The sequence below is a fragment of the Protopterus annectens genome, chromosome 3.part0, assembly GCF_019279795.1.
Source record: "Protopterus annectens isolate FY-2018-M chromosome 3.part0, PAN1.0, whole genome shotgun sequence".
NCBI lineage: Eukaryota > Metazoa > Chordata > Ceratodontiformes > Protopteridae > Protopterus > Protopterus annectens.
Window position 1 is genome coordinate 1,274,084,326 of NC_056731.1, and position 18,298 is coordinate 1,274,102,623.

The 18,298-nt window shown below is 39.7% G+C and overlaps 1 protein-coding gene across 4 annotated transcripts in view; it reads right to left on the minus strand.

Moving 5' to 3' along the window:
* LOC122796727 (exocyst complex component 3-like protein 4) overlaps positions 1-18,298 on the minus strand; it is a 2,022,901-nt gene that overhangs the window by 230,757 nt on the left and 1,773,846 nt on the right. For all 4 annotated transcript variants that reach the window (XM_044065430.1, XM_044065431.1, XM_044065429.1 and 1 more), the window contains one exon: positions 8,582-8,737. In XM_044065430.1, the coding sequence (XP_043921365.1) occupies positions 8,582-8,737 (156 nt within the window). The remainder of the gene's footprint in view (positions 1-8,581; positions 8,738-18,298) is intronic.

Consider the following 18,298-nt stretch of genomic DNA (forward strand, 5'->3'; position numbering starts at 1 on the left):
GGTAGTCATCTGGCTCAGTCTGTAAAGAAGATTTGTTTTATTTGATCTTGTTCTTATAGTTTCATAGGTTTATAGGAGGTTACTAGACTGGTGGTCCTAGAACCCTTACAAGCATAGCAATGTTAATCCCAAGTTGACCCAATTGTCTTTATTAGGTGGATGTAGTTTGCAGAGTGAGTCTATGGTTAACAATGACTACCCGTGTTCATGAAGGATCTGGGAGCCACTCCCAAGATGAGTTTGTGGTCTCCCATCCATTTGTCAAAGTTATGCTTGACTAGATCAGTGAGGAGCTCTGCTTCACATAAATTGGAAGTTTATTCCAGAGGAGCAGCAGTCTCTAAGAGATACATCTGTCTCTCCAGCATGTTCTGTTAATGTCACAGGGTAGATTAAGGTCCTTAGAGTGAGTGACTCTTGTGCCATTAGATTTGCAGATGTGCAGCATTTCCTTCAGGGCAGGGTTCGAGACTGCTTTGTAGGCCAGGCATAAGTCACTTCTCAGCAGCCTATATGATACAGAGTACAGTGACATGGCTTTCAGTCCATCCATGTACATCATGGTTTGGAGACCCTGTATTTTCCTGGTGAGAAACCTCTCTCATCTCTCCAGTTGTTGCAGGTGTCTGCTGAGGTACATGGAAAAAAGAGCATAGTAATTAGTGGTCTGATGAAGGCCGAGTACAGTGGAGTTATAAAATCCTTAGATCTGGACATGAAGCCATTACTTATGAGGTGCACAACATATAAGGCTTTCCCTACTGCTGTGGAAACTTGGTGGTTGAAGTTAAGACTGCTATCTACCTGTTTTCCCTGCTCTTGCACCAGCGGGTTTGAGCTTAGGAGGGTGTTGTCAATACTGTATTTTATGAGGAATTCCACTTTGCTAAAAGGACTAATAATGCATTTTTTTGTGTTTAGTTTTAAACGGTGGCTTTGGCATCAATAATTTGTCTGTGTTAGCCCTTCCTGTAATATGTTAACATCGTTGGGGGACTCAATGATTGCACCCAATTTGCAATCATCAGTGAACTTTGTAAGCCAAAGGCCATCTACTTTAGCCTGGACTTCCAAGAAATACATTCCGAACAGTAAAGGGCTCAGCACAGATCCACTGACTTTTACAGTATGTGTCCTGTCGGTGAGCCAACTGGCTACCCATCTTGTGACAGAAGGGTTAATCCCCAGCTGAAAGAGTATCTTAATGATACCTGAATGGGGGATTGTATCAAAAGCCTTGGCTAGGTCAAGTTAGGTGATATATACTGTCTTACCTTCATCCAGGGCTTTGGTGACATTCTTGAAGACCTCTGCTAGGTTTAATAAGCAAGATCTACCCTTAACAAAGCTAAATTGAGTTGGTCTAGAGTTTGTAGGTCACTTATGTCCTTGTTGATAAGGTCCATGATGATTATTTTCATGGCCTTGCAGATGAAACTGGTTACACTTCTGGGTCTATAGTTCCCTGGGTCAGCTGATGGCCACCCCTTGTGCAAGGGGATTATTGTTGCTGTTTTCCACTCAAATGAAACAAAGCCAGTTCTGTACGATTAAAGAGAACACTAAGTGGGTCCACTAGGTACTGTTTTAGACTGCTTAGTATCTAAGCTGGGATGTTAGCTGGTCCCACTGAGGCTGTGTTTTTAGCCTTGGAGAGAGTACATATGACCTGATCTCTAGAGGTACTTGGCAGAGGACTGGTGTCAGGTATGCTTAGAGGTTCGGCCAGTGGGGCCACTGGGTGAAGTTTGTGCTAAATCTGTCAGCTAGCAGGTTAGCAATTTCCTCTGGTGCACTATGAGTGGTACCATCTACTACCAGTTCAGCACATAGCTGAGCATTCCCTTTTAGATTCTGGAGGCAGTTAAAGAATGCCTCATGATTATACTTAGTTAGGGATGCTATTTTAGCTTTATAGGATTTTACAAGATTTCTGATTTGCTTGTTCAAGCTGTGGAGGGAATTCTTCCTCTGCTGAGTCAGTTCCCTCTTATTCTTAGACATCAGCTTCTTCCTCTTGTTACATAACCTGTTTATACTTGCTGTCCACTAGGGTGGCTTGTTTTTTCTGGAGGACCTGGTTTTGATCTGGTCAGGTACATCCGAGTCCATACAGTTGCTTAAGTGTTTATACAGGGCATCTGAGAACATCTCTGCGTAGGAGTCATTGTTGTCTGTGAATGCAGGGAAGGGGGGGGGGGGTATAAAACTTTTTATACAATCGTTTAGTAGTCTGTAGTTTGCTTTGGAAATGTTTTTGAGTTTTTTAGCTCCTTTGGGGGTGTAAGGTCCAATAGTTACCTCAAATAATGCAGCTTTATGGTTTGACATTACCAGGGATGGCATCACACACAAGGGAGTGCAGTGACTCTTCGTGTTGGTGAGTACTATGCCTAGGACATTTGAGCCCCTTGTGGCAGTGCAGACTATCTATTCCAAAGCATCTGAATTGCCAAAGTCAGGGAACCTCTGTACAAGCATGTTTGTGCTTTTATATATGTCACCCATTTGATGGAAGGATAGCTGAAACCACCCAAGACTAAGATGTTGGGCTGAATGGTGAGCAATTCCAGTATGCTCTTCTTGGTACATGGTGGGGAACCTATAGCTAGCAATTATGAGGTAGGGTACTTTACTTATAGTTAATCAGACATGGAGTAGTTTGAGAGAGTCATGTTGTTTGCCCAGTCTCAAGATGTACTTGGTTCTAATGAAGGTGAATACACCTCCACCTTTAGTTCTTTCACTCTCATTTTGAGGTCCGAATGTGTGGAAGGCATTGTAGCTTTGCATGGCCAGTGTGCTCTCCGCAGCCTTGAACCATGTCTTGGTGACTGCATAGATGTCAGCATCTTCCAAGATGAGGAATGCTTCCAGGTAGTGTAGCTTCATGTTTAGGCTCCTAGCATTAAGCAGCAGAACCTGAGTTTGACTTGAGTGTTTCTTCTTACATCAGAAATGTTGTTGTTTTGGCATTGCCTAAAAATGGCATTATGGGGGAAGCAAGCTCCTTTGCCAGTATCTGAAAGCCTAGAGGAAGTAGGTGCAGACTATCTCTGGCAAAGCAGCATGGCCTGTCAACCATGTCATGTCAGGCTGCCAGGTACTGGATTCCCCTGGACTGACACCAGAAGCTAAGCCAACTGTTGAAGTCAATTGTGTTTTTGTTTATATTGTGGCATCATCCTGGGTGAAAGTAGAATGCTGCTTAGGGCTAGGGTCATACCTGCATGGGACACACAATCTGCGAGTTCAGTCATGTCTGTCTTCATATAGTCTAGAGAGGTGCAGCTCAAGTCATTCACCCCAACATGGACTATGACAAGAGTCATAACAGTACTTGTTGAGTGACATGAGTGCATGCATGATTTGATGGATCCTGGCACCTGAAAGGCAGCTGACAAGGACCTTCTCCTTGTCCAGCCTGGTGAGAAGAATATATCTGTGTGCCTCAATATGGGGTCGTCTATGACTTGGACATTAGTTTAAGTGGTGTTTTGCCTTAGGGGCTTATTTGCGGAGACACTGTTGTATGTATTATTAAGTGTAGTGGTTTCTATTTGCAAGGCAGTATGTGCACTTTGTTTACATTTGGGAGGTCTCTGATCTATTGGTAGACTTCTAGTTAGAACTTCCACTTATGTGGGTCTATGTGTCATGTCTTTATTTTGTGTGAGAGCTGAAGAGTGTGTACTGACAACCTGATTGGTGTACAATTTCACAATGTACTTACATCACTCACATAGGGTATTTGTTTGTTGCAGAAGTAAGTGGTTGTCAGTATACATGAGGTAATTACTACATTGCCTCAGTATTCCCATGTCAATTAGGCTGGCTGAAAAGATGATGGGAAGATGCCTATCCATTACAGCAGGGTTTTACCTTATGTGTTATTAGGGAAGGGAATGGGTTAGTTTGACCAGTTTATGTGCTAGAACTAACAAAGGTTGTTCATCTGAGAGCTCTAGAAGATAGGTATGGCAATGCTGAGTAGTACACAACTGTGTTACCCATTGTGCAGCAGGGGAGCTTGGGAGGGCTCCACTAACAGATGTCTAGGGAAAAATTGTGTTTCAAGGTGTTTGCGTCTATACAGGGCACCACTAACCCCCACTGCATGGTATGCAGCAATGTGCAAAAGCAAGGCTTAAATAGAGGCACATACAATTAAACACTTTTCAGCACATCTACCAATAGGAAAGCACACAATGAACCTTCCTTCAGCAATCCCTAGCTCAGAATGGGCTGGATCCACACTCTTCTGCCACAAGGGTACAGAGGAGCCCTTCTTAATATAAGGTGACTGGTTTAGTGCTCAAGTGTATCAATAACAGTCTAGATTTAGCAGATCTGAATCTAGTCTATGCTATCTAGGGTAGCAGTACAGTTAAAAAAAAAAAAAAATGCAGAGAATTATGAATTCACAAGCAGCAAAAACAGAAATAATACAACAGTCTGATTAAAACAAAGTTCAGAAAGTGCAGTAAAATCACAAGATATACTTATTTTCTTGTTTTCAGTCTTGGATGGCTTGAATATCAGCAGTTCACTCTGGACTTCTGGCAAAAGGAGCCAAACATAGAGCAGTTCTGGTTATTTGTCCTTGGTATTATGTAATGGTACAGAATAGCTCAGACTTGCAATACAGTGTAAAACTTGCATGCTCTTCTTCATTTTCATATACATCTATGAACTGTGAGCTTATAACACCATCTCAGACTAACAAACTGCCGTTCAGTTTGACATCATAAAATGTATAACATGATCGGGCAGAACACCATTCATATTCTATTCACCTTAACTAGTGAAAGTGAAGCTCCTCCATTTTCCAGTCGATCTATGATTGTCTCTTTCAGCATTCTCATGTGTGCCTTAACAGTGTACTCCTCTATCCTCCAGACATCAGACCCTGTGTATTACTCAATATTCATTCTTGAATTCTATTTTTTTGCCCATTCCCCATTCCCCTTTACCACTCCATAGTCTAAGTAACCCAGTTTTCTTTCTTTTATGTTTTTGGTCTTATGCCTTTTCAAAGCTTTTGAAGATTATTTCTCTCTCTCTCCTCTAGCACTGCCTCTGCATCCTTCAACATTATAGCTCCAAATGTTCATGTATAGCAAGAACCTTACCCAATAACTGAGTTCCTACCTCCTTGTGTGCTTCTGCCTCCCATATGAAGCACAGCTTCACTGTCTCAAGAGCTTTTTGTAAGTGAAACAATATTTTATTTTTTTTCTGTATTTGCCAAACATCTGAAAGGATTCATTACCCAACCCCTGCCCAAACAATAAAAATCTCAAAACACCACACATTTCCATCTTATTTCTATCCTGCCTGCTCTTGGCAAGGTCCCAGAAAAATAATTTGTATACAAATCTCAAGTTACTTTCAACAATACCATCGCCTTACTCTAAGACATCATGGTTTCTGGACAGGTTGTAGTACACTGGTAGCACTACGGTGCCTAACTGATGAGATTATCCTCAACATGGACATGTTTGCTTCCATCAGGCACTACATGCCAAACAAGAAAAAAAAAGAGAGAGAGAGAGAGAGAAATAGACAACTGCTGCTTTTGTTGTTTGCTGATCTTAATCATCCCATAGACAGCAGCCAAAACAGGAGTTTCTAAGCATATTTTTAAAGGTAGTAAACCTACAGCTCTGAGATGTAAACCGAAAAGCTCTTATAAGGAAATAATCAAGTAAAGATTAAACAATAAACTTAATTTACCTGAGGTGTATCCCAACAAGCAAGCCTCAGACCCATAAAAAGTGCTTGTTTCTAAATCCCTTTCTCCTTCCTTTTCTAGATGAACCTCTGTTTCCCTGCTGCTGCTGTCTGACTTTTTTCACTCTTGATACAACAATAATAGTCATAAATCTTGCAAATCCACACAAACGTTTTAAGTTTGTTTGTCCATCAGATCAGGTTAATGTACCTTTTGGAGGGGTATTAGGTATTTTTTTTTACTTTCTGGTTCACTGGATCAGTCAGTAACTCAAGCCCACTTAAATGAGCAAGTATATCACTTTAAGTGAAGTCTGTGAGAAAATGTACTTTCAAGTCCTATGGTGAAAAGTTTTACTTTTCACATTTTTTTATGTGTTTCATTACCCAAATGACTCTGGCTAATATCAGCTGCATCTCTGGCATAACAAAATCCCTATTTTGTGAACATGTCTTTTAAGATATTTTAAAAAGTAGATTGTAGGACATCACACTACATGCCACTAATGACAAAGCATTTCATATGTATTATGTATGTTCTACATGCAAATGTCCAGAATTCTGCAGAATTCCTCAAATATTTTGCTCTGTCCTAATAGAATTTTTGATTTTATGATAAATCACAGAAAAATATAGTCGGTGAATAATGCTAGTTATTAGATTTTCACATTTCTTATTGTACAGGAAATGCATGTCAATGCACAACTTGTTCTATAAACTTTTCAAATGAATTACTGCAATATTTAAAAATTGTTTGTGATTTTGGGCCTTTGTCCTTGCATTGTTTTTTGCTTTGTCCGTAATTCTTGCAAGATATTGATGGCGTGGCAGTGCAGTGTAGTAACAACATTCAAGATAATAATGTAAATACCATACTTTGCTGTCATGGCTGAAGTACTGAAGCATTATTTGTGTGTTATTGTAAAAGTAGCAAGTCACTTGTTACTAGCAAGTAGTTTGCTGCAGCATTTTTATTCTGGTTCCCAACTTTCAGATGGCTTGTTTTTGGTCTTCAACTTAGAGTTGAGGGGGTGACAGACTGGGACACTGCACAGGGCATCAGATAACCTATATATAGTGCTGTCTACATAAGACAGGTTAATCCCACTGAAAGTGGAAACAAACAATTAGCAAGTTACCCTCCAGTGTTTCCCAGTGACTGAGTAACTTATAACTATGACACCAACTGCAATATAGTATGTCAAGTCAGCTCTGTGGTGTAGAGGAATGAAGCCCTGACTAAGACCTAGACAATCCACACTGAGTTAAGGGCCTGGACATTGGAGACACTAACCAGGGAGGAAAAGGAGCAATGAGGTTAAACCTCCTCATCTCTTTCAGGGGAAATAGTGGGTGCATGCTTTGGAATAGAGATCCCATAAATGTATCTCTGCAGGAGACTATAAATCTGTCATAACACATGGCCTTATGGCCTTCCTTTGAAGAAAAGAATGCTTATGGGTCATGTCACTTGTGAGAGTGAGAGAGTGTTATACTCTTGCTCTGTCCAATCCACATCTACACTCTGGACATCTGCACAGGCATGCATGTTAATGCAGAGCTTACATTAGAAATGCTTATAATGGCTGCACCCTACTCCTACAGGGAATACATGGGGTCAGCCAGGTGGTATGCCAGCTAGTCAGCATGAAATGGGCAAACAAGTGTAGCATTAAAATCCATAGCCTTTAGCTTCAGAGATATAATCTATGAAGCCAAGTCCTTCAGGAAAGAACATAACCCAGAAGAAAACTGCAACTCTGTAAGAGCAGTGCAACCCATGAGACCATTTTAGATAAAATATGCTTAGTCAGCAACTTAAAAACTGATTGAGATGCAATTCTGTATTTATCCTGTATGATATCTTATTATGCCTTAATGCAACATAATCTTTAGGGAATAAGGACAATTTTAACGTAAAAGTTCATGCAGAATTACTTGCTTTATATAGTTATATATTTATATATACATGCTTTTTTCCTGAAAAATGCAGTCAGTTTTAAGAGGAAGATGATATTTTCTAACTATTTCCAAAGGTGTGCATGAACTTTGTTATAAAATAATCAAGGTTTGGAAATAAGAAATAAGACAAGACTGTAACTCTGAAACCCAGAACTCTATACACTTGCAACAGTAAACCTGTGTAGTCCATAAACAAATCACAAATACATACTTTAAAATGTATCCTAGTTTTAGACAGGTGACCTTACTTACGTACCCATATCACCTATGCATGGGCTCTGTCTCACTCATACACCATTACCTCAGGACAGTGGCGAAGTGACTCAAGACATTTTAACCTTGGTCCTCCATTTCAGTGAAAATATTGCGGTTGCATAACTTGTCAATAAAAACAATGCGACAACTGACATACACATTAATAACTGCAGAGGAACATTTATCAGGAGCAACTCAGAAATAATCTTCCCACTTTCACTTCATACAAGTTTGATTTTTAAAACATATATAATGCAGTGTATCACGTACTTAACGAGTCAGTCAAAAAATGTAACGCTTAGTATCCTGCATCACAACACTCTTACCTCCAATAAGACTTATAATTCAACACTTCCCACAATATGCTCTTTAAATATATAACTATTTTAGAGAGTAGAAATTTAGCAATACATAAAAACATTATAGATTTTAATGAAAGATTGTTCATATAATATGTAGTGTAACTTGTGAATTTACAATAGCAATAACACATTCGGGGATGTGTGTTGCACTGTGAAATTGTAAAACCTGGGATTCTTGGTTACAGTCACTGTTTGGACTCATGTCCAGCAATTAAAGGTATTATACTATACAGTACTACATGCAACCCCCTTTCCAGCGTCATACTTACAAGACCATTAAATATTTCTTTTATTGCATCAGATTGCTCCAAAATTCTTTTGGCAGCCTTTTCACATGTAATTGACTTTTTATAGGATTTCTTTTTCTTCATGACCTGCACAATATATTCTTTCACAATATGGTAGTGGATCAGTTGAACAAGGTTCTGTTAGGTACAAAATAAAATAGCATGAGTTTAAAAACAATTTTGCTGAATCAGAAATCATTAGTTTTCATTTTGTTTTTTGTTTTTTTTACTGCAGTCTCATAGAAATATTTTAAGTACATAATGAAACCAGAAACTGTATGTGTGTGTGTGTGTGTGTGTGTGTGTGTGTGTGTGTGTGTGTGTGTGTGTGTGTGTGTGTGTGTGTGTGTGTGTAAGAAGTGCCCAGGAGTTGGATATCATTTTTGTCTGTACTATTTTGGGGTGGGGAAATTGCACAAGTTACCTTACAATTATGAATGTATAAGTGGGATATACAAGTACATATCCTCCCTGAAATACAAGATTATACCCAGCCCATGGATCCCACATATTCCATTAATCTGATTGAATTTCACATGAGGAAATACCATATGTTGTTCATTCACATACTCATTGATACATTCATGTATTAATTCACTGTCAGAACATAATGCATTTATGGAAATAAATCAAAACAGAACATGGGAATTTCATTCTTTGCATGTTTGCTTATGTTCTGAAAAATATAGGAAATATATCTCAAAATATGGCTTATTTTGTAAACCTCACTAGGCTGAATAACTTTAGTCAATATAATGCCATCTATTATATATGCTTTAGAGCAAATGTGTCTAACAGGGGGCTCTAGGGCCATAATTTGGCCCACCAAAGCATTTTATCTGGCTCTCAGTAAGTCAGATAACAAATTGTTTTGAATGGACAAATCCATACTGGACATAGTAATGTAGACCCCCAAACTTGCAAGTACACTAAGTGGCTCTTGAACTGTATGGTAAGTAGATTCTGAACCAAAAAGGTTGGGCACCCCTGCTTTAGAATTACTTGCATTAGTTTGTTAAGGAATAGGAGAAAAAGTGAAAAAACTTTTTTGCTAAAAAAAGTTGAACATTCATATTTTCAGTCTAAGCAACATTTATACCTACAGTAGCCTTTTAACTGATTTTGTTTCAAAGTTTCCTTTTTTGTTTGTTACTATGAAAAAATGATTCCTCTGTTTTTTTTTTTTTTTTGCAAATTTTAATTAAAACATCTGACATGTAAAAAACAGCCATTTTGTAACTTTTTTGTGCTGTGAAAAGTGCAACTGTATTTGCTTTAATTTGTATTTTTTTACTCTGACTATAGACAGAGAATATTGCTATTGTAACTAAACGTATTTAAATGAGAAAGTCTGTATGGTGCCTGCTTGCATAGTAAGCTGTACTTAGTGCTTCCAATATTAGAGCCAATAAACTGGAAATGAAAGACAGTAATTGTAAATTACACTTTGAAATATTTCACTTCTAGCTAGTAAATATATTATCTGGATGTATTCAAAACAAAATATATCCATTCAAAGAAAAAAATTTGCTCAAAAAGAAGAAAAAGAAGCTGCGACTATGTAGAATCTTGTAGCTGGTTGGAATGAAACAATCCAGGTTACAGCTATTGTAGAAGTCACTAGAAGAAAAATATAGATCAAACGTGCTGAAGTATTCCAAATTACTGGGATGTTGGATAAGTATATCAGATCAAGTACTAAAAGACCTGACGACATTCGAGAAGTACTTAGCAGGTATTTAGATGACCAGAAATTAAAATAAGAGAAAGAATGATAAAATATGAGGTTTCTCAAGAAGGTAATAAACAGAAACAGAGTTGGAAGACAAATCAAGAAGAGAACGCTTGAGATTTTCAACAATTCCAGAAAGACTGGAAGGAACTGATTATATTAATTTCATGAAAACATAAATAAAAAGACTGACTGATACTCCCTAACATGTACTGGTCAAGAGGGAACACTGCATGTATGCTCTAAATCTTGCCATTTTATTCACCAGCAGGAACTACCAATTAAGAGGCAGCGTTGTTTGTAAGTTCGGGATCTTGCCATTAAAAAACACGCAGGGCCTATACTAGTGTAGCTGCAAGTACACCAGAAAAGGAGTATTTACTGACCAAAATGTTATAAAAAGGAAAACTGCTTAAAATAGGAGATATCAGAATGTTTGCATGGAATGACTAGTTTTTCATTTCTTAGCTAGCTATTTAATCTTTTATCTGCCTAATAATTAACAGATGAGTGATTTTTAAAATCTTAACTTAGCCTTGTAAATTCACATCTGTTGTAGGCATGAAACACCTTTTTTATTTTCCACATCCTCTTTTGATTTTTAGAATAGTTATTTTACATACCATTGCCGTTCTCCGAAAAAGGTCACCCTCAAAAAATTGTCTGCTTGGACTATATGAGCAGGGAAATGTCAGGATTTGGACATCTAGATATCGGGTTCCTTTTACCAGATCACAGATGCAGTTTGTTGAATGCATCTTGATCAAACTGACAAGAGCAAAAAGGCAAAATAACGAAGCTGCTTTTCAGAGAATTCATTCCCTGGGAAAGAATTTGCTTGGTCACTTTCGTTACTTTGCCATTTTCGGCACTGTAGTGCGATTACGGAGTTGGTATATTTAAGTGGGGGTTGGAGGCACAGCCCACCATGTCGGGGGTGTGTGTGGGGGGGCGAAGCCCCCCACATTACGTAATGTTTTTAAGTATTTTTTTTTTAATTTCAGAACAGCGATTTGTTTTCCCTTGGAAAAGAATCTCTGTTCTGAGGTTTTGAAGTTGTAATTTTCGCTTACATGGGGTCGATTATTTATCGTTCGCTTTTCTAAGCATGCGATAATATAATATAGACCCTAGATATCTATATATCTGTATCTATATACATGCATACATACACACACACACACACACACACACACACACACACACATATATATATATATATGTATATATATATATATATATATATATATATATATATATATATATATATATATATATGTGTGTGTGTGTGTGTCACACACACACACACACACACACACACACACACACACACACACACACACACACACACACACACACACACACACACACACACACAGATATTGATGTATATGAATAAATAAATACATATGACTTAAAAAAGAAAATTTATGAAGGTTCAAAGGCAAGAATAAAATAGGTCTGAGAAGAGTAACTAAGTAAATATGCCCACTTTCTCAACTTCAACTTTCTCTGCATCTGGAACCTTTAGCTAGGAAAATAAGAAGTTCACAAACAGAAGGTTATACCTGAGAAGGATGCAGGAAGAAACTGGTTTTGTATGCACATGACATTACATTATACTTGAAAAAAACAGAACAAGACATTTATATTTTTCTAAATACATTGAGACAATTCAAGCATTTTCTGGGTATAAAATAAACAGAGGTAATATTAATATAATACTAATGAATTATGTTCTCACACACGAGTTACACCAGCCGTATCCTTGTTTATGGAAACATAATAAAATTATATTATATGAGCGTTTGGGTTAAAAAGGAAACAAAATTGGTCGCTAAAGATACTTGGGAAGAAACTAAACAGTGGATAAACAAAACAATTAAGAGCCTGGAAAACTCAGATTATTAATATAGAAAATTGATACAACTAATAAAATGTTTCTATTCTCCCTAATGTTATACATGGTTCAGGCATATTTTTACTGAGGTGAAAAAAGATATGGACAGCAATCAACAAAAAACTGAAGGAATTTAAAAGGGAGAGGCACAGGGCAAGAGTAACTTAATTCCCTCCTTGGAACAAGGCAGTTTGGGAATACCTGACTTGAAGGATTACTTTAAGGCCTCCCGACTGAGACTTGCATAGATAACACAACCAGAAGACTATAGATATAAATTAGAGCTATAACTTGGGCAAGGTAAACATAGTGTGGCCCAACCTGTCAGGGATTAGGTATGCATAACTGCAGACACTGTGAAAACATGCCCAGAACACTGTTGCAAAATAAAGCCTCAAAGTCATGAACAGAGCTCTAGTTATTAGACTGTGCTATGTGTGATCACGTGACCTGAGGGCATCAGTATGCAGGTGGATGCTATGTGTGTACTCTAATTTGCATCAATGTTCTATGTAGCTGTAACGTTGGCACCGCTGGGACCCCATGCAAGGGCTACACAGCTAAGAGTAAACTATATTTATTATACAAATGGGAAGAAGAGAGGGTGACACTACAGTCAGAAAGGTGGAAGAGCAAGCAGAAGAACACAAAGAAGAAAAAAGGAAGGTAACAGCGGCATGAGATGGGGAAGAAAGGTAAACTTTTTGTGGGGCAGGCACATTTTTTATAAAAAGGGTAGAGGGTAATGTAGTATAGAGAAGGTATGGTTAGGGGTTACCTTCATTTGACTGAAAGCTCATTTGACTGTCAATCACTTGACTGAGACCAAATGACTGAAACTTCATTTCACTGACACTTCATTTCACTGACAGTTCATTTGACTGACAATTAGTACTGGCAGTGTCTAGAGCACTGTAAGGCAAGTAAAAGGAAGATGTCCTTTTCCCCACTGTAGTGCGACCCTGGAGTTAGTATATATAGTTAGGGGGGGTGTGGGGCACATCCCCCCCACACTGGGGGTGTGGCCTAGCCCCCCACTTAGGTTCATGTTATATTCTCTGCTTTTGGTTTTATATTGTTTAGTAAAACAAAAGTAAGTGGGGGGCTATGCCCCCCCACACCCTCCCATAACTATATATACAAACTCCAGGGTCGCACTACAGTGGGGGAAAAGGACATATTCCTTTTATTTGCCTTACAGTGCTCTAGACACTGCCAGTACTAATTGTCAGTCAATTGAACTGTCAGTCAGATGAAGTATTACTGAAATAAAGTTTCAGCCATTTGGTCCAACTAAAATGTTTGTCAGTCAAATCAGCTATCAGTCAAATGAAGGTAACCCATGGGTAGATAAGAGGGTATATGGATAGCAGAAGGAGCAGATACACAAATGTATAACATAGATAAAAACTGACAGGGAGTGACTTAGGGCGACAAAACAGGGAGGCAACAATGGAAATATGCAGACTCAGAATGAGTGGAAGACAGATGAAGAATGGACAGCAAACAAGGGCTGGAGAGTGACACACAAGGAGGGGGACACCATGACAGAGAAAGGCTGGAGTGAGGACAGATGAAGAATGGACAGCAAACAAGGGCTGGAGAGTGACACACAAGGAGGGGGAACACCATGACAGAGAAAGGCTGGAGTGAGGACAGATGAAGAATGGACAGCAAACAAGGGCTGGAGAGTGACACACAAGGAGGGGGAACACCATGACAGAGAAAGGCTGGAGTGAGGACAGCCTGCCAAGCCAGCAGAGGGGAACTCACCTAGAAGTGAGCCACCTACTTGGCTGATCTTCTGATATGGCTCCACATAAGGTAGCGTGAATGTCGGCTCTGGCCAGATATGCAACTCTGTCACCTGAATGAAGAGGCACTCCAGGGTTCCAGTGTGGAAACTGAGCTTCTGGACCACCTCAGCTCCTGTCAGCAGCTAAACATCACATGCCATGTCCCAGGAGGGCCACTTCATACTACTTTCCAGTCAACAGCCTAGGCCACCCAAAGGGCAAGAAGCAGTGGAAGCCACCCATAAGCCCTCCAGGCCACCTTTCACAGGGTGACCTTCATCACCTTGCAGAGAGGAAGCCTGGGTAATGCTGGGACTTAGCGGTCAGTGCCATGTCAAGTGAAGAGCTTGATGGACTCTGCTTCACCTCTGCTTCCTCTACAGCCAGTCCTGAAGAAAAAATAAAATAAATGGAGAAAAAAACTAAGCAATGAATCAACATAATTAAAAAAAGAAAGAAAAGTAGAAGAAACCAGGCCACAAATACAATGGTCAGTGTTATGTGGTACAGTTTACTAAAGGAAGATGTGGAAGGAGAAAAAAATCAGCAACGCAATGTAAACCACTGACAATGAAACACACTATTGTATAACAGAGATGCTAACACAGTGTGACACTGCCAGCCTGGAATTTTGTAAATAATTCTATGTCATTTGTGAATACTGATATGATTTATACAGAACTGTATGTTATGTACTGAGCTTCAAGAATGTAAACACAGCATATCCTGCTGGAATACAGAAGATTAACTTACAAAACTTGAAGAAAATAAGCTGAAATTAAGTGCTTTTCGATGTGCTATAAAAGTTAGTTTCAATGCAGCAAGAAGACACAATGTCTAGCGCTAGAGATTTTTTTATTGTCTTGGAGAGAAGTAATTACTAGGTTTAAAATGTAAACGCATTTTATTGATTTATGCCTTCCTAGCAACTGCACATCTGAAAGATAATTATTTTTAACATAGAGATTTTAGTTTCTGGTTTAGCTTGGGAACTAAAGTCAGGTGACAAAAAGTGATGGCATCCAAGCTAATCCATCAGTTAATATTTGATATTGATTTAAGAACTATGATTCTATATGGAATAAACTCCCTCTCCAAATCAAGCAGAGTACCTCTTTACCCCTTTTTAAGTGCAACCTGGATAACTGGATGGTAAACAGAAAATATACCCCTGGGATCACCCGTGTCCCTGCTGGACAGGGACATCTGGTGCTGATTTGTCTAAACATGGGCTAAACTCTTGACTAGGTTTATAAGGGTCTCATGCCCAATAGCCTAGTAACCTCCAATGATCCTATGAACACTCTCAGAGAGAGACTGTGCATTTTGTATTTTGTCTTTGATCTGGAAACATCCACTCATCATCAACATCTGCACTTGCTAATAGTAAGTAACTAAGGCATAGCATCTCTTTTAGATATAGATAGCAGTATAGTAAAGATTAGTCTAGATGTTTTCTGTATTTATTTGAGACTGTCCTGCAATGTTGTTTTAAAATGCTTCCTGTGATTTTGAACTCTGAAGTAACTGTGTTGGATTTACTGAATATTGTCTTGTCCTTTTATTATTTATTATTAAATATATTTAAACCTATCTTTGTGGATGATATTTGTGAGACATATTTAAGCTCTTACAGTACTTGCATATGTATTTATTGACATTGTACAGGGCACTCCTAAATAGCCTTGCAAGACTTGGTCAACACTACCATTTGGATAACAGTAACATTACACAGTAGCATAGGACACTCTTTGTAAGGGCCTTATATTCTGGGCAGAAGGGGGCATAGCAAGTAAACCTGTGCCAACCTTCCCCAGGAGTGTCTGTGTGTTTGTATATAAAGCAAATATCAAAGTGTGTGTGTGTGTGTGTGTGTGTGTGTGTGTGTGTGTGTGTGTGTGTGTGTGTGTGTGTGTGTGTGTGTGTGTGTGTGTGTGTGAGCTACTTGGGCAGGGACTGGTTGGACACAGAGGGTGCTGAAGGTTTGGCTTGACCAGTCGGCTGAGATCTTAACCCTATAGCTGTGCCAACTGGGAGTTTTATTGGGGATGTGGAGAAAGAGGCAGAAACCAGCCCCAGACTGACTGTGATCTCTGTGTGCTCTTAAGGGAAATTGCACTTTACTGTGTGTGTACTTATAATCCTCCCATTGTGTATGTCCCTCTGTTGCCAGCTGTCTCGAGACAACAAGAGTACCCAACTACTATAAGAGGTTATATCCTATCTTAGTGAATGGGAAAGAGGCCACTACTAAGAGAGACCCAGCGTCTGACCTAACCGTTGTGAAGCCTGTGATGGTTACAGAGAAGCACTACTTGCTTGGGCAGTCTACCTCAGTCAGACCTTTAGGAGGGACCTCATTCTAAATACCTTTGATTAGGGTTCACCTTGACTGGGAGGGTGGAAAAGGAAGCCAGCACGTAGGTGTGTTTACGGATATCCCTGCATATGTCCTGATAGGGAATGATTTTGATAATGCAGTACTGTGTGTTCATGCAGTTACACTCAGTCAGGCTTGGAGACAAGCATGTTGGTCTGGTAGCCTGGGGGAGACCCAGACAGACTGCACACTTGCAGCCAGGACTGGTGAGGTGGTTACTTCAGGGAGGGAGCTACTCTGGATCAGTGAGACTGAAGGTGAGCCACAGCTGCTTGTGGGTACTAATGTTTCCTTGAACAAAGTGACTGCATGGGCAGAGGTGAGTAGTAGTAGTACCCAGTACCTGACAGTGAGGTACTGCTGTCAGAGGATGCCAGACTTCATGTGTAAGAGGAGCTGGGAAGGGGTACTAAGAGAGAGTTGAGACAGGCTCAGCTCTTAGACCCTACACTGCAAGGCCTGAGGGAGGTTGCTAGTGAGGTACCTGATTCTCAAGAGAAAGGGGAATCTGTAGGGTCTATATTACAACATCGAACTCACAGGAGTCCGAATGTTGTAATATCTAACCCATATGTTCGAAATGTGAAAATAGTGAAGCCACAGAACACCGATTTTTTTCCCAGGGAAAAAAATCTGTGGGCCGTTTTCTCGGCTTTGCTATTTCTTCCACTGTGGTGTGATCTCAGAGTTGGTATATTTAAGTAGGGGGGTGTGGGGGGCAAAGCCCCCCACATTAGTTTAAGTTTCAAGTGTACATGGTTTTTTTTTTTTTTTGTATCGGAACAGCAATTTGTTTTCCCTGGGAAAAAAAAAATTGCTGTTCTGAGTGTTTGTACATTTTTGGTTTCGCACTTCCTGGTTCAATATTACATTGTTCAAACTCCTGTGATTTCGACAATGTAATATAGACCAAATCTGTATACTGGAACAAAGGGTTACTGTATAGAGAGTGGACCCATGAGGGAGTGCTAGAGGTTGAGAGAATACAGCACTTAGTAGTGCACAGAGCCTACCATCTGGCACTTCAAGGCATAGCCCATGATATTCCCTTTGCAGGTCATATGGGCATAAAACATACAAAGAGACATATTATGCAGAACTTTTATTGGCCTAGGATTTCCAGAGATGTAACAGGGTACTGCAGGACCTGTAAGCAGTGCCAAAAGTTAGACAAGGCAGGAGTCAAGGCGAAAGCTTCTTTGATGCCTTTGCCTGTGTGGAGCCATTTCAGAGGGTAGCTATGGATACTGTGGGGCCTCTGAGTACCCCAAGTTCCACAGGGAAAAAGTGTATCCTAGTGGTAGTAGATTATGCTATCAGATACTCTGAAGCAATGGCTCTGTCCTCCATTGAGACAGAAAAGGTGGCAAATGCTTTGTTAGAGATTTTCAGCATGGTAGGTTTCCCAAAAGAAATACTGACTGAAAGAGGTGCCAATTTCATGTCAGACCTGCTGGCTTGTCTGTAGAAGTGCTGTGGGGTGAAGCACCTAATGACCACCCCCTATCATCCCCAGACTAAAGGTCTTGTTGAGAGATTAAACTCTACTATAAAGTCCATGCTACAGGCATTTGCAGACCAGTTTAATAGGGAGTGGGACAAATATTTGTCCCATCTGTTGTTTGCTTACAGATAGGTGCCCCAGGAATACACAGGTTTTTCACCCTTTGAGTTGCTGTATGGGTATATGGTGAGGGGACCTCAAGATCTGATTCGAGATGAGTGGGAGGGTGAGTGTGAATTCCACAAGGAGTCTGTTGTGGCATATGCAATAAACCTCAGGAAGTGAACACATTGGCTTGGCCCAGGAGAACTTGTCAGATGCCCAACAGCAGAAAAAGTTCTGGTATGACAGGAATGCTCGAGCTAGAGAGTATGCTGTAGGGCAGCA